Raw genomic sequence first — 17,019 nt, forward strand, 5'->3', positions numbered from 1 at the left:
TGTAATGATTACCCACTCTGCGTTGCAATTGGTCCCCCAAACCAGATAATCTTTATTGTCACAAGTAGGCTTACAATAACACTGCAATGAAGTTGCTGTGAAAATCCCCTAGTCGCCACATTCCAGCGCCTGTTCGGGTGCATGGAGGGAGAATTCAGAATGTCCAAATTGCGTAACAGCACGTCTTTGATGGAGGAAACCCATGCAGACACGGGGAGAATGTGCAAACTCGACACAGACAGTGACCCAAGCCAGGAATCTAACCTGAGACCTTGGAGCTGTGAAGCAACAGTGCTATCCACTGTGCTACCGTGCCGCCCACATGACTCTTAATCTGCTTTGTTGCTGTTAAAGGGACAATCACCACATCTACCTACAATGCACGACAGTATCACTGAGCTAGTCTGCTTTATCAGAAATAAATGATGGTCCTGGAGTTTGCCAGTGCTATAGTAGTGTTGCTGTTGATCTGGGATAACTTGAGTAGAGAAATGGTGTTTGGCAAGACAGAGTTGAATATAAAGTCTGGCTCGCAACATTGTTTATGAGAAAATCCCATGTCTGGCAGCGCTGGCTTCTGATTTTAGAGGAATCTCTGTAAACATTGAATTTGGTGTTTTGTGGGTGGTTCCTGGATACATAATAAGATCTTTCCCCGGTGTTCTTATTTGCTCAGTTCTTCCATTCATACGTGCTGCATATACGTCTTGAGATTTACACTCTCGGTGCTGTTCATAAGTTTGAAAACTGGAGCAGATCATTAATGCATCCCGGGGAATTGAGCACCCACGATGCTCAGGCTGTACATTCCAAATTCAACTCATGATGGCTCCCGTTAAAATGATCAAACAAAGCCTGAGCTTTAAGGAAAGGCTGCACCTTTCATGTAAAAATTGTATTGGAAGGCATTGTAAGGCAAAAAAAGGTCATTAGTTCATGCATTATTGTAATTGATTGTGTTGGTATTATTTTGGTCATAATTTCCCCACTTCACTGAAATTAAATTTAACAGTAAAGGCAATACTTTCAGAATAAGTTGAGCAATTTGTGGAATGTAATTGACTGACTTTATAGGAGTGGTAAAACCCTCCACAGTGCCACCTACTGATGTATCGGGTTTTGCAGGTATGAGCTTCATTGAACAGTAAATTCAGTATGCATATTTCAGTAGGCATTGATATGTGTATCTGATGTTCCTTGAATATGTAAATTATGCTAGAAGATTCAGATTTGTAGATTGAAAGCTCATGCCTGGTGAATACATATTTTTGTCATTGCAGAACAAAAACATTAATTTATTTCTGTTGAATGTATTTAAACAAAAGATTTTGATTTGATGGGAACTTCTAGTATTTTCACCTTTTTTATAAAAGGATCTTCTGGTGTACTGTTATCAAGTAGTACTATGTAAAATGGCAACTTCATTACTGTGATCAGATTGTAAAGTGCTGATGATAATTACAATTGGGACCATACGTTAAAAGTTATTTGGTGGCCGCGCGGTTGTGCAGTGGTTAGCATTGCTGCCTCACGGCACTGAGGCCCCAGGTTCGATCCCGGTTCTGGGTCACTGTCCGTGTGGAGTTTGCACATTCTCCGTGTGTTTGGGTGGGTTTTGCCCCCACAACGTAAAGATGTTCAGGGTAGGTGGGTTGGCCACACTAAATTGCCCCTTAATTGGGAAAAGTGAATTGGGTACTCTAAATTTATTTTTAAAAAGTTATTTGGTGAAATGGATGGTCAGAATGTTAGATTAACTTTGAATAGTAAGTTGTGCTTTTTACCTGTGTATGGAGTGTCTCTGGTTAAACCAGAATTAATTGCCCTTGAGAAGGGCGACACTGTGGCACAGTCGTTAGCACTACTGCCTCACGGCACCTGATGTGTGACCTGGAAGGACTTCCCATGTGCCTACTAATCTTAGTTTTTCTAGGTGGTAGAGGTTGTGAGATTAAATATATTTTTGATAGAAATTATAAGTGATATTCAATTAAATTCAAATTATTTTGAAACCTAATTGCAATAATCTAAAAATGCATGAATAATACCTTTTTCTATCTGCCTTGCAGGTTGTGAAACCAATGCCAGTGAAAGCAGATGGGGCTGAGTTAGGAAAGCAAGTATCTGACTCTCTGACTGATAATGTCTCACCACAAATGCAACGAGGACGGCGTAGTCCTTCCCCTGGCAGCTCATCTTCGTCTGCCACGTCGTCTTCCTCTTCCTCGAAAACTACTGCAAAGTCTGAATCTCCTGGTGTAAGAAGGAAAAGAGTATCACCAGTTCCTGTAAGTGTAAGAAGTAAGATTTTCTATGCTCTCCAACTACTTTGGAAGAATCTAAATTCATATAGTAGATGTCAAAATGCTAGAGCCTGCACATTCTCCCCATGTTTGCATGGGTTTCGCTCCCACAATCCAAAGATGTGCAGGGTAGGTGGATTGGCCACGCTAAAATTGTCCCTTAATTGGAAAAAATGAATTGGGTACTGTAAATTTATTTTTAAAAATGCTGGAGCCAATTGCCACAAACTGAAAAAGTTTCCAAAAAAATTACTCATCGGGATTGGACTTTTTGCTTGTCATTTTATACATTTGTATCAGACTGTGTCCACCTAGGGAAGTACCCTGGCCAGATTCCACCATTCCCCAGTACACCGAGGACTCAACTTCCCAATTTAATGTTTGAGTTTGTCTTTTGCTTGCTGAATAAACCTCCTTTTGAATGTTGCTCAATTAATTCATCAATGATGTTTGAAGTTAACCTGAGGAACTTTAATGTTAAAATGATCAACTTTGGGATAAAGGAGAGAATTTGTCATGGTCTGTGAAGATTTGGGTAAAATGATCAAATACATAGAGATTAAACTTTAATTGGAAAATGGAATATTGCTAGATTTCAACTCTTCAGCTGTGATGGAAAATAATGCTCCTGACTTATGAATGGAATTTTCCAGAACTTTCGGTGCATTTTCTGCTTTCGTGATTAATATGCTGGGTGGTATTATTATAGTGCCAACACTGCCACCATTTGAAACTGAAATTAAAGCTATAACTGCGCAAGTTATATAGAAAATGCAGCCCAGAGGATGGTCACTTGGCCCAACTGATCTTTGCTGCTGGTTATGCTTTGCGAGAGCCATTGACTGCCGACTTCATCTAACACTTATCAACATATTTGCACATTCCTTTCTCCCCCATACTAAATGCATCAATGCTAATTGCCTCAATTACTCCATCTGGTACCAACCACAAGCACCAGTCTCTAACCAATAAGTTCCTCCCGAATTCCCTCTTGGATTTATTATTATTATATGTATGACCCCTAGTTTTGGACTCGCTCAATTAGTTCAGCCCTTTTCTACAAACAGTCCCAACCTATTCAGTTTTTCCTAATAATTTCTCAGTTCTTTCACAAAATGTAAATGCATGCCATGTTTCTGCAACTTGCCCACCTAATTTAATCCATCCAAGTCCAAATATTATTCTGGTGAATCTTATTTATTTACAGTACTAAGGGGCCCATCATGTCATGCATTGGCTCCCAAAAGAGTGACCTAGCAAGTCCCATTCCCCAGCCCTATCTCCATTGCCCTCTAAATTAATAACTTTCAAATATATATCTAGTTCCCTTTTGAAACCTCCTATGGAATCCACCTCCACCACTCCCAAGGCAGCTCATTCCAAACCCCAAGTCTGAGTGAAGAAGTTTCTCCTCGTCTCACTCCTAGCTCTCTTGCTGGCCATCTTGAAGTTGTGACCCCCTAGTCACTGACATACCAAGCAGTGGAAACAGAATATCCTTCTTTACCCTGTCAAAATTGTTCATAATTTTGAATGCTTCAATAAGGTCGCCAAGATTAAGTCCAAGTTCTCCAATCTCTAATCTGTATCCATTACAAGGCATTATAATCTTGCTACGTTTTGATGCCCAAAACTGAATACAGTGCTCTATACAACTGAAAAAGCTCTTCCTCCAGTTTGTAATCCTATTTCTTTAGATAAAGCTCAGCATTTATTGACATTTTAGTTCTTGGAGTTCCCGCCACATCATTGTCATGGAGCACTATTGCTAAAATGACCTGCTACAGAAGAGAACCTGTCACCACCTGAAGGCAACCAAGCATGGACAACAAATGTGCAATGCCAACTTTATCCACATCCTGAGAACAAATGAAAGAGAAGCAAACAAATCTTGATTAAACACCCAACTGAAAATTGACAGTTTATAACAGTGCAATGTTCTGCCTGCCCTGAAGTGTGCTACTACTTGGGGCTTTGGCAAATGTCAAATCACTTGACTAATATTTTCTAATTATTTCTGAACTGACAACAGCTGGAAATCGAAGAACTTGGTTATATTCATGTCAACGCTGAAGAATGTACAAGTTGGAAGAGTTGGGATAGAATATTAAATCTCTTCTTGGAGTGAGGAGAGTTCATTCAAATGGAGTAAGAAAATTAAGTTTTAGTTTCTGAGTAAATGCCCAAATGAAGCATCTAAGAAATTACCCAAATGAAGCCATGTTGAGAAGTGATAGCTATTAGTGGAATCCATGCAAATCCCTGGAGAAGTATCACCAACATTCCACCGCAAAATCCTGCAGATCCACTGGAAGGATAGGCATACTAACGTAAGCGTCTTCTCCCAGGCTAATATCCCTAGTATTGAGGCAATGGTCACGCTCGACCAGCTGCGATGGGCGGGCCACATTGTCTTCATGCCCGACACAAGACTCCCGAAAAAAGTGTTCCACTCCGAGCTCCGCAATGGCAAGCTATCACCAGGAGGACAGAGGAAACGTTGAAAAGACACCTGGAAAGTCTCCCATAATAAATGCAACCTCCCCATTGACTCATGGGAATCGCTTGCCTTAGAATGCACAAACTGGAGAAAAAGCATCAGTGAGGTTGCCAATCACCTCGAGCATTGTAGGGTGGGACACGATGAGGCTAAGCATCAACAGCAGAAGGAGAACGCTGAATCCAGAGTGTCCCACCCACCTCATCAAACGCCACCTGCCAAACATGTGGCAGAGTCTGCGGATCCAGGATTGGACTATTCAACCATCGCAGAACCCACCTTCCCCAGAGTGGAAACAAATCATCCTCAACGCTGAAGTACTGCCCAAGAAGAACAGGCAAAATAATTGAAAATAGCTTTAATAAATGATTGATGTTGAATGCACATTAACCTGCATTTATTATTATACAAGTTTTAGTTTAAATTGAGCCACCCTCTTTTTTTCTCTTTCCATGATATCTGATCCACTTGGGATTGAAGGTTTACAGTCCTCTGAATGCTGCTTTTAAGGTAGCCAAGTGCACGAATAGCCCATGATCTCTCCATTCCGACATGGCTAAAATCAGGGCGTAAAAGGATGGAACACAGACTGGATTGATATTGTTGCCCTACCAAACACATGCTATTTTTGTACTTTGTTTTCCATTAATGTCCTTGTGGGCAAAATTTGAAAATGTGGCAAGTCTGGCATTCTGACCAACATTTTAAGAATTATTCAATACCACTTAAAAAAACAAAAAAAGGAAATCTAAGTAACTAGTCACTGATCTGTCTTTGGGACTCTCTCTTTGCAAATAGGCAGCTATACTTGACTATTTAACAATGACTTCACTTCACTTCAGAAATAAATGGCTCTGAAGTGCTTTGAGGTGTCCTCAGTAAAAACCACTATGTAGAGACAAATTGCTTTCCTTTTATTAGAGAACCATGTTTGTAGAAAATTGATAAAATTCATACTTGTGTAGTAGGAGTTTGTAGTCATCTGAGTTTGGCACAAGTAATAGAACTCTTCCCAGCATCTGGCTATATTTGCCTGATGTTGGATTACTGAAAGCCAGCTGTCCAAAAATGGTTCACTTCTGGCTTACCTCAGTGCCAAATATTTTCAGTGTCTATTTTTAACAACACTGTATTTATAAATAGTGCTACTAGAAAGTTATCATGCACTTATCATCTAAAATTAATCTAGTTTTCATTGATGTAATTGTCATCTTTCATTTCCCATGCAAAAAACAATAGTCCAATTTTACAAATCTAAATTGTGTACGATTGAGTTGTGGATAATGATCTTGTTCTGTCTTTCAATTCATTGATTGAATACAATTCGAGTCACATTAAGTTTAAATGCTAAACTTTGTTTTGTGTGTGTGATTGATCAGTTGGGCCTGTGCAGGCCAAGAAAATTTGCTGTTGTTGAGCTTTAGGAACAGAAGGTAGTTTATTTTTTTTAAATTAAACTAGGTTGATGCATCTGTATAAGCAGATTGACAATGTCCTCATTTTGTAGTTTCAGAGTGGGCGTGTGACTCCTCCGAGGAGAGCTCCTTCACCAGATGGTTTCTCACCGTACAGCCCTGAGGAAACTAATCGCAGAGTCAACAAAGTAATGCGAGCACGACTGTACTTGCTACAGCAAATTGGTCCAAACTCCTTCCTCATTGGAGGAGATGTTCCAGATAACAAGTACAGGGTGTTTATTGGCCCTCAGGTCAGTTGCATGACGATGACTAATGTCTTGTGTTTAAACCATCTTGGTTTTCTTTTGAGCAAGTATTGTGCAAGGTGAAACACGGGTTACTCACTTACTTACTTTATTTAATTATAGAAACTTTGTGGTTGTGTGCAAAGATTTTTATCCAGTGAAGATTCTGGCAGATAATTGAACCAAGTTATCATTGTATATTGTTTTATTCTAATATGGTAAAGCTATAGGAAAAAGCAATACATTGAATGGTAATTGACAAAATGTGTCAGCTTACAAAGAGAAAATTGTGCTGCAAGGATTCTTTCAAGTGACTCGCCACCTTTCTATTTCTATGTACATAGTATGGACAGTCGTATACTGCACATAGAACATAGAAAAATACAGCCCAGAACAGGCCCTTCGGCCCACGATGTTGTGCCGAACTTTTGTCCTAGATTAAGAAGAAATTAATCTACACCCCATCGTTCTACCGTAATCCATGTACCTATCCAATAGCCGCTTGAAGGTCCCTCATGTTTCCGACTCAATTACTTCCACAGGCAGTGCATTCCCCCACTACTCTCTTTGTTCATTCACCTTAAATTTATGTCCCCTTGTAATGGTTGTTCCATCTGGGGAAAATGTCTCTGACTGTCTACTCTATCTATTCCCCTGATCATCTTATAAACCTCTATCAAGTCACCCCTCATCCTTCTCCGTTCTAATGAGAAAAGGCCGAGCATCCTCAACCTTTCCTCGGAAGACCTACTTTCCATTCCAGGCAACATCCTGGTAAATCTCCTTTGCACCTTTTCCGAAGCTTCCACATCCTTACTAAAATGAGGCAACCAGAACTGCACACTGTACTCCAAATGTGGCCGTACCAAGGTTTTTTACAGCTGCATCATCACCTCACGGCTCTTAAATTCAATCCCTTTGCTAATGAACGCGAGCACACCATAGGCCTTCTTCACAGCTCTATCCAGTTGAGTGGCAACTTTCAAAGATCTATGAACATAGACCCCAAGATCTCTCTGCTCCTCCACATTGCCAAGAACCCTACCGTTAACCCTGTATTCCGCATTCATATTTGTCCTTCCAAAATGGACAACCTCACACTTGTCAGGGTTAAATGCCATCTGCCACTTCTCAGCCCAGCTCTGCATCCTATCTATGACTCTTTGCAGCCGACAACAGCCCTCCTCACTATCCACAACTCCACCAATCTTCGTATCATCTGCAAATTTACTGACCCACCCTTCAACTCCCTCATCCAAGTCATTAATGAAAATCACAAACAGGAGAGGACCCAGAACTGATCCCTGTGGTACGCCACTAATAACTGTGCTCCAGGCTGAATATTTGCCATCCACCACCACTCTCTGACTTCTATCGGTTAGCCTGTTTGTTATCCAACTGGCCAAATTTCCCACTACCCCATGCCTCTTTACTTTCTGCATAAGCCTACCATGGGGAACCTTATCAAATGCCTTACTCAAATCCATGTACACCACATCCACTGCTTTACTTTCATCCACGTGCTTGGTCACCTCCTCAAAGAATTCAGTAAGACTTGTGAGGCAAGACCTACCCCTCACAAATCCGTGCTGACTATCCCTAATCAAGCAGTGTCTTTCCAGATGCTCAGAAATCCTATCCCTCAGTACCCTTTCCATTACTTTGCCTATCACCAAAGTAAGACTAACTGGCCTGTAATTCCCAGGGTATTCCCTATTCCCTTTTTTGAACACGGGCACGGTATTCGCCACTCTCCAATCTCCTGGTACCACCCCTGTTGACAGTGAGGACGAAAAGATAATTGCCAACAGCTCTGCAGTTTCATCTCTTGCTTCCCATAGAATCCTTGGATATATCCCGACAGGTCCGGGGGACTTGTCTATCCTCAAGTTTTTCAAAATGCCCAACACATCTTCCTTCCTAACAAGTATCTCCTCGAGCTTACCAGTCTGTTTCACACTGTCCTCCCCAACAATATAGCCCCTCTCATTTGTAAATACTGAAGAAAAGTACTCGTTCAAGACCTCTCCTATCTCTTCTGACTCCATACACAATCTCCCCTACTGTCCTTAATCGGACCCACCCTTGCTCTAGTCATTCTCATATTTCTCACACGTGTAAAAGGCCTTGGGGGTTTTCCATGATTCTACCTGCCAAAGATTTTTCATGCCCTCTCTTAGCTCTCTTAATCCCGTTCTTCAGTTCCCTCCTGGCTATCTTGTATCCCTCCAGCGCCCTGTCTGTACCTTGTTTCCTCAGCCTTACAGAAGTCTCCTTCCTCTTAACGAGACATTCAACCTCTCTTGCCAACCATGGTTCCATCACTCGACCATCTCCTCTCTGCCGAACAGGGACATGCGTATCAAGGACATGTAGTATATGTTCCTTGAGCAAGTTCCACATTTCAATTGTGTCCTTCCCTGACAGCCTATGTTCCCAACTCCCAACTTATGCACTTCAGTTCTTGTCTGACAGCATTGTATTTACTCTCTCTCTCTCTTCTTCCCCCCCCCCCCCCCCAATTGTAAACCTTGCCCTGTTGCACGCACCTATCCTTCTCCATTACTACCATTACTAAAGTGAAAGTCACAGAATTGTGGTCGCTATCTCCAAAATGCTCCCCCACTAACGAATCTATCGCTTGCCCTGGTTCATTACCAAGTACCAAATCCAATATGGCCTCTCCTCTGGTCGGACAATCTACATACTGTGTTAGAAAAGCTTCCTGGACACGCTGCACAAACACCACCCCATCCAAACTATTTGATCTAAAGAGTTTCCACTCCATATTTGGGAAGTTGAAGTCACCCATGACTACTACCCTGTGACTTCTGCATCTTTTCAAAATCTGTTTCCCAATCTGTTCCTCCACATCTCTGCTGTTATTGGGGGTCCTATAGAAAACTCCCAACAAGGTGACTGCTCCTTTCCTATTTCTGACTTCAACCCATACTACCTCAGTAGGCAGATTCTCCTCAAGCTGCCTTTCTGCAGCTGTTATACTATCTCTAATTAATAATGCAACCCCCGCCCCGCACCTCTTTTACCACCCTCCCTAATCTTATTGAAACATCTATAACCAGGAACCTCCAACAACCGTTTCTGCCCCTCTTCTATCCAAGTTTCTGTGATGGCCACCACATCGTAGTCCCAAGTACCGATCCATGCCTTAAGTTCACCCACCTTATTCCTGATGCTTCTTACATTGAAGTATACACACTTCAACCCATCTCCGTGTCTGCAAGTACTCTCCTTCGTCAGTGTTACCTTCCCCACTGCCTCACTACACACTTTGACGTCCTGAACATCGGCTACCTTAATTGCTGGACTAGAAGTCCGGTTCCCATTCCCCAGCCAAATTAGTTTAAACCCTCCCGAAGAGTACTAGAAAACCTCCCCTCCAGGATATTGGTGCCCCTCTGGTTCAGATGCAACCCCTGTCCTGCTTGTACAGTTCCCACCTTCCCCAGAATACGCTCCAATTATCCAAATACCTGATGCCCCCCCTCCTATACCATTCCTGCAACCACGTGTTCAACTGCACTCAACTGCACCCTATTCCTAGCCTTGCTATCACGTGGCACCGGCAACAAACCAGAGATGACAACTCTGTCTGTCCTGGCTTTTAACTTCCAGCCTAACTCCCTAAACTCGTTTATTACATCCACATCCCTTTTCCTACCTATGTCTTGGTACCAATGTGCACCACGGCTTCTGGCTGCTCACCCTCCCCCTTAAGGATCCTGAAGACACGATCCGAGACATCCCTGGCACCTGGGAGGCAACATACCTTCCGGGAGTCTCGCTCACAACCACAGAATCTCCTATCTATTCCCCTAACCATTGAGTCTCCTATCACCATTGCTTTTCTATTCTCCGCCCTTACCTTCTGAGCCCCAGAGCCAGACTCCATTCCAGAGACCTGGCTGCTAGGGCCTTCCCCGGGTAGATCATCCCCCCCCCCCCCCCCCCCCCCCCCCCAGCAGCATCCAAGACGGTATACTTGTTTTGAAGGGAACGGCCGCGAGGGATTCCTGCACTGTCTACCCGTTTGTTTTCTTTCCCCTGACTGTAACCCAGCTACTCTTGTCCTGTACCTTGGTGTGGCTACCTCCCTGAAACTCTTCTCTATTACCCCCTCTGCCTCCCGGATGATCCGTAAGTTCATCCAGTTTCCTAACACGGTCTGTGAGGAGCTGGAGTTGGGTGCACTTCCTGCAGGTATAGTCAGCGGGGACACCGGTGATATCCCTCACCACCCACATCCTACAGGAGGGGCATGCAACTGCCCTGGCCTCCATCCCCTCTTACTTTACAGAATACAGCTGCACTGTGGACCAACTGGAACTCCGCCCTTCGACTCTGCTCCCAGTCAGCTGTACTCTTTGTAAACTCCCGGCTCCCTTCACACTCTTTGAGGAAATATAGGAAATGAGATGAAAAGGAGCACCTTACTCTCTCCTCGCCTAACTCCCTTAGTCACCAAACTCTCACTATAGCACTCAAATGCACCCAAATTCAGCACTCCCTCAGTCACCAAGCTCTCGCTATAGCACTCACATGCACCCAAATTCAGCACTCAGTGCAAACAAAGTCTGCATTGTAACTAGCTCAGTGACTTGCTCGTACTGTGACTCTAGCCTTTGAACACTGGCCTAATCCAATTAACTAATTAACAAGCTCTAGCTGCAAGTAGTTACAAGTAGAACCTTTGTTTAAAGCTGATTGAAAATTCACCACCTTCTCAACCAAACAGCAACTTTTAAGTTAATTAACTAAATAAAAGAAAGTCTAGACTTTAGATATAAATAAAAAATAAACCATTAATATCCCTCAGTCACCAAACTCTCATTATAACACTCAAATGCACCCAAATTCAGCACTCAGTGCAAACCTAATATTATAACATATTATTCATTTTATTTACCATTTCAAAACATTTAAAGAATAATTTAACTAAATTAGCCCAATAAGTTTGGCTCTCAAAATTGCTGTTATTTTCTTTGTGTGCTAATTAAGTATGAAATGATGTAAAACCCACAGTGGACTTTGGGCTGTGCCATAGGATACCACTGCCCTGTAAGTCTCCATATCTATATGAGGGAGAAGGAAGGTGTATATATGTACAAAATAAACATGGCTTCAAAAGCAATAAAGTGTCACACTACATTCCTGTATATTGCCATTTTAGGGTGGCGCAGTTGTTAGCACTGCTGCCTATGGCGCTGAGGACCCGGGTTCGATCCCGGCCCCGGGTCACTGTGTGGAGTTTACATATGCTCCCTGTGTCTGCATGGGTTTCACCCCCACTACCCAAAGATGTACAGAGTAGGTGGATTGGCCACACTAAATTGCCCCTTAATTGGAAAACAAAATAATTGGGTACTCTAAATTTCTTTTTAAAAATTGTATTTTGTCATTTTGATTCCTCTCTGCTTGCTAACAAAACTATAGTGGTGGGAGAACAAGGAGTGTATGCAGGTCAGTGAATGGTGAGGGTTCATTTGCCTGAATGCTCTGATGTTCCTGGTGTGCTTTAAGTTAAAATGGAGCACAGAATCCCAATTATGTCTCCAAGACCTGTGCATTCAATGTGGACGAAATACAATATATCCAGAAACTATTACGGTATTTGCATCTAACGTATACTATACTTGAAAAATAGGGAAAATATGTTTGCACGATGTTATCTCCTATTCCATTTCTGTTTTTAGAAAATATTTTATTGAGGCATTTATAATGTTAATATTTTAACATTCTATAATAAGAGCGGTCCAACACGCAAAAACCCAACAATAGCATGCATACTCCCCCTGCCCTAACTCCTAGCTACCCATATATTAGATTCCCTGCTCGTATTCTTCACTTCCATGCCTCCCCTTCTCTGTGACCCCTGTGCCTCTCCCCTCCTGCTGACTGTCAGTTTTCCTTAAAGAAGTCAGTGAACGACTGCCAGCTCTGAGCGAACCTCTGTAATGACCCCCCTCCCCCCGACACTCCAAATATTGCCACCTCTGGAATCGCTATTCTATTTCTTTCCATCAAACTCCTAAAATCCACAATGTTCATTAAACATTGCATTATCTTTGCCAGAGGCTTTCAACCTTTTTTCTTCTGAAGGTCCCCTCGCGTGTTATAAAAATTCCACTGACCATCTCTTTTTTTGTATAAATAGTAGTCGTCGGGTTAAACGTATATTTATTTTTGTTTTACATGTTGCTGATAGCACCAAATTGAAGGTTGCATGTGACATGCAGTGACCTGTTAGGGTTGTGAGCCACCTTGTGCCTCTTAGCGGAGAAGCTTAGTTACTGATTATTGGCCGAATCGAATCGTTGGAAGCTAAAGTGCGGTTCGGAGGGATAGATGTACCAAGCCTTGCATGGTCTCTGGTTCTTTTTGGCACACCGTTTAACCTTCTTTCTTTCATCCTCGTTTGAGAACCCCTGGCCTATGCAAACGTCCTGTTTTTCAAATTATGTAAAATACCTCTGACTTCTGCGTTATGATTTCTTGATTTTGGAACTTTTACTCTGCCAACAACTGAGGATTCTAAATCTGTAATGTATGTTAATGCAACAGCTGAGAAGGAGCTCAAAACATGATTGTCCTTTTAGAGGGATAGGGTTAACTTTCTCTGATGTGACCATCACCCTGGACTTTATAAATCAGGAGGTGGTTCAGTTGCCTTTTGCATTTTTTCATTGAACCAGATATGCAGATGTCTCTGTTTTGAGGAGGACTGGAATTGAAATGCATGGTCCCAATTTCAACCTGACCACAAATGAAACGTAAAATGGAATCTTAATATTATATCATGTTTATTATATGCAATCTTTCCTGCGATGCACACCAGTCATGGAATGTCACTGGTGTATTAGCATACTTCATTTCCAGGACCAACCTGACATATCAAAGTGAGGCATCCAGAATTACCTTCCCCTCTTCCCATGTCTGTCTATTCTTAGACCCTGAATATTCACCATAATTAGGTTCAGTAATAGACCCATAAAAGTCTTCCAACTTGCTTATCCCTGAGTGTAGAGTGAAATTCAACTAAAAGTTTAAAGGTCCTGCCTGCCCTCCCACCCAAACATACATATGGTTTAAGATTGTAACAATATGGGTAGGTTGATGTACACTGTCTATGGCAGCCTTTCCTACTGTTATCAAATATATTGAAATTCTATTTACTTTAAAAAAAAGTGTTTTCTGCTATTAGGTGGCTTTGATTTATTATATAAGATTATAATGATTCTAATCTTTTATAGACCTGCAGTTGTGGACGTGGAACATTCTGCATTCATGTTCTGTTTGTTATGCTACGAGTCTTCCAGTTGGAGCCTTCTGATTCTTTGCTGTGGAGAAAGACATTAAAAAACTTTGAGGTAAGCTAAACAAGAAAACTGATTCCTAACGTTTTGTTGAAGGAGCTGTTGTGAGTTTTTAATCTTTAAGATGTTTAAGGAAAGAAAAGAACTTGCATTTTTATAGCACTTCCCACGTCCCAAAGCAATTTCCGTTTCTTGAAGGACTTAGAAGGGCAATCACTTACATTGCAACTAACTTGCTATTTCAAGACCTTATTGTGTGCAATGAAATAAATAACTGGGCATCCTGCTTTTAGTAATGATGATCGTGGGATAAATATTGGCTAGGACGCAGGGAAAGCAAAATAGTGTCCTGGAATCTTTTGCACTCACCTGAGAGGGTAAACTAACCTAACGGCATGACTATTCTGAAGGCCATTGTACCATAGGCAGAAATGCATGCAAGTGCAAAACTGAAGTAGTTTTTGGACCTGAAGAGAAATGGATTAGAATTCTGTGGGAAAATGGGATTATACTAAAGTTCAGAGGATATCTTGGAGCCTAAGATAGCTAGGGTTCCTATTGATTTGGTGGAATGTGGTATGGTGAGTAGAGGCTTGCAGGGTGGAAGATGACAGCATATGTTTCCTTTTGAGTGGAGGATTGTGGGGTTGGAACAGCTGAAGGGCCCTTTTGATTAACTGTGGGTGTAACCTCTGCTCATGATGGGGAAAGCTTTTTCAGATGCTCTGTAGCAGAGTTATCAGAGTAAATGCAGCAGTCGAGTTGCATGTTTTTGGAAATTAGGAATTAATATTGATTTTTTTTTTCTTCAAAAGGTGGAAAGTCTCTTTCAGAAATACCATAGTAGACGCAGTTCACGTATCAAAGCTCCATCACGCAACACCATCCAAAAATTTGTTTCCCGCATGTCTAACTCGCACACATCTGCTTCATCCAGTACATCTACATCCAGTACAGAACATAGGTAGGTATTTTGCAATGATTAACCTTGCTTAAAAAAGGATCTCTATATATGGGTGAAGTGGTGTACAGATCCAGGGAACTGGAAGGACAAAGTTGCATTTATACCATCTTTCAGGATGGCAGCTGGTGACTATTGGCGTGCCTCAGGGGTCTGCTGGGACCACAACTTTTCACAATATACTGTAATGATCTGGAAGACGGAACTGAAGGTACCTTTGCTAAGTTTGCAGATGATACAAAGATCTGCAGAGGGACAGTTAGTATTGAGGAAGCAAGGGGGCTGCAGAAGGATTTGGACAAGCTAGGAGAGTGGGCACTGAAGTGGCAAATGAAATGCCATGTGGAAAAGTGTGAGGTTATGCACTTTGGAAGAGGGAATGTAGGAATAGACTATTTTCGAAATGGAGAAATGCTTAGTAAATCAGAAGCACAAAGGGACTTGGGAGCCCTTGTTCACAATTCTCTTAAGGTTAACATGCAGGTTCAGTCAGCAGTTAAGGCAAATGCAACGTTAGCATTCATGTCAAGACTGTGAGAATACAAGACCAGGGATGTACTTCTGAGGCTGTATAAAGCTCTGGTCAGACCCCATTTGGAGTATTGAGAGCAGCTTTGGGCCCTGAATGTAAGGAAGGATGTGCAGGTCTTGGATCGGGTCCAGAGGAGGTTCACAAGAATGATCCCTGGAATGAAGAACTTGTCGTACGAGGCACGGTTGAGGACTCTGAGTCTGTACTCATTGGAGTTTAGAAGGATGAGGAGGATCTTCTTGAAACTTGCAGGATACTGCGAGGCCTGGATAGAGTGGATGTGGAGAGGATGTTTCCACTTGTAGCAGAAACTAGAATCCGATGACACCATCTCAGACGAAAGGGACGATCCTTCAGCCAGAGGGTGGTGAATCTGTGGAACTCTTGGCTGCAGAAGGCTGTGGAGGCCAATTCACTGAGTGTCTTTAAGACCGAGATAGATAGGTTCTTGATTAATAAAGGGATCAGGGGTTATGGGGAGAAGGCAGGAGAATGGGGATGAGAAAATATCAGTCATGATTGAATGCTGGAGCAGACGCGATGGGCCAAGTGGCCTAATTCTGCTCCTATGTCTTATGGTCTTTCTCAATATCAAGATGCTCCAAAGCGGTTTAGTCAGTGAAGTGCTTTTAAATTAACAATTTTTGTCGTAATGTAGGAAACATGGCAACCAATGTGCCACAGGCTGCAAAGTGATGATCAGTTAGAGAAAACATTGCAGTGAGTTGAATTGGGGCTGAGCAATATGAGATGGAGGATCTAGATAGTGGCAAATAGAATTGCACATGGTACTTTGGGCTTTGATACTAGTATCCCTCAATGAATCCAAAGTTTCATTACAGGGAGGGGAGGGGTGGGGGTGTTAGACACAGGTAGATATCACCTGATTAATGAGAGACACTGAATGAATTTGAGGTAGTGTAGACAGTTTTTACCAGAGTTGAAACCAAGACTGGCTGCTCTTTGGACATTAGATTGCATGAAAAGTGGACAGTGGACCTAATTCTGCCATTAGGTAAAACATTATCGATTCTCACAAATAAAAACAAATGTGCTATTGTTTTGGTGAAAAAACTATCCAAATATCCCCCACCATCTGAGGGGAAAATGAATAAAATGTATCTCATAAAATCTAATCCCTGTATGCATGGTATGCCTCTTCAGACTCTTTTTGCCTTCAAAGCAATCAAACAGGCTTTTAAAATTCTGAAGGGGTTTTGATTGTTTGGATAAGATGTTACAAAGATAGCCAGTAAAGAATTTGGGGGAAGTTTCATCACTCGAGAATGGTGGGCATCTGAAATAAGTTGCTGTATGAAGAATCTAGGTAAATAGTATAGATGATTTTAAGGAGAAGCTGGAAAGTGCTTGAAGGAATAAGGATAGAAATGAGAGGCAACACATTTGAAGTATAAATACTAGCATAGATCTGTTGGACCGATTATGTTTTGATGTTGTAAATTCTTTGTGTGATCTGATCGCAAGTGAGCCTTTGAGGGGGTTTGCGGGGGGGCGGGGAACAATCTCTTTAAATAGGTTTTCATTTAATCTGTATCCTGAACTACTTCTTCCTGGAAGACCATATTTAGAAGATGATGGCTTTTTAAAAAAATATATTTTTATTCAAAGCTTTTCGACAAAATTGAAATATACAAAATATCAACAATATCAAAAATATAACAATCAA

At 41.8% G+C, this 17,019-nt stretch overlaps 1 protein-coding gene across 1 annotated transcript in view; it reads left to right on the forward strand.

Moving 5' to 3' along the window:
• map3k1 (mitogen-activated protein kinase kinase kinase 1, E3 ubiquitin protein ligase) overlaps positions 1–17,019 on the forward strand; it is a 96,497-nt gene that overhangs the window by 50,052 nt on the left and 29,426 nt on the right. Inside the window, 4 exon segments of the mRNA XM_038792961.1 lie at positions 2,070–2,288; positions 6,311–6,511; positions 13,777–13,893; positions 14,655–14,803. Of these exon segments, the coding sequence (XP_038648889.1) occupies positions 2,070–2,288; positions 6,311–6,511; positions 13,777–13,893; positions 14,655–14,803 (686 nt within the window).

Source organism: Scyliorhinus canicula, chromosome 3, assembly GCF_902713615.1.
Source record: "Scyliorhinus canicula chromosome 3, sScyCan1.1, whole genome shotgun sequence".
Lineage (NCBI taxonomy): Eukaryota > Metazoa > Chordata > Chondrichthyes > Carcharhiniformes > Scyliorhinidae > Scyliorhinus > Scyliorhinus canicula.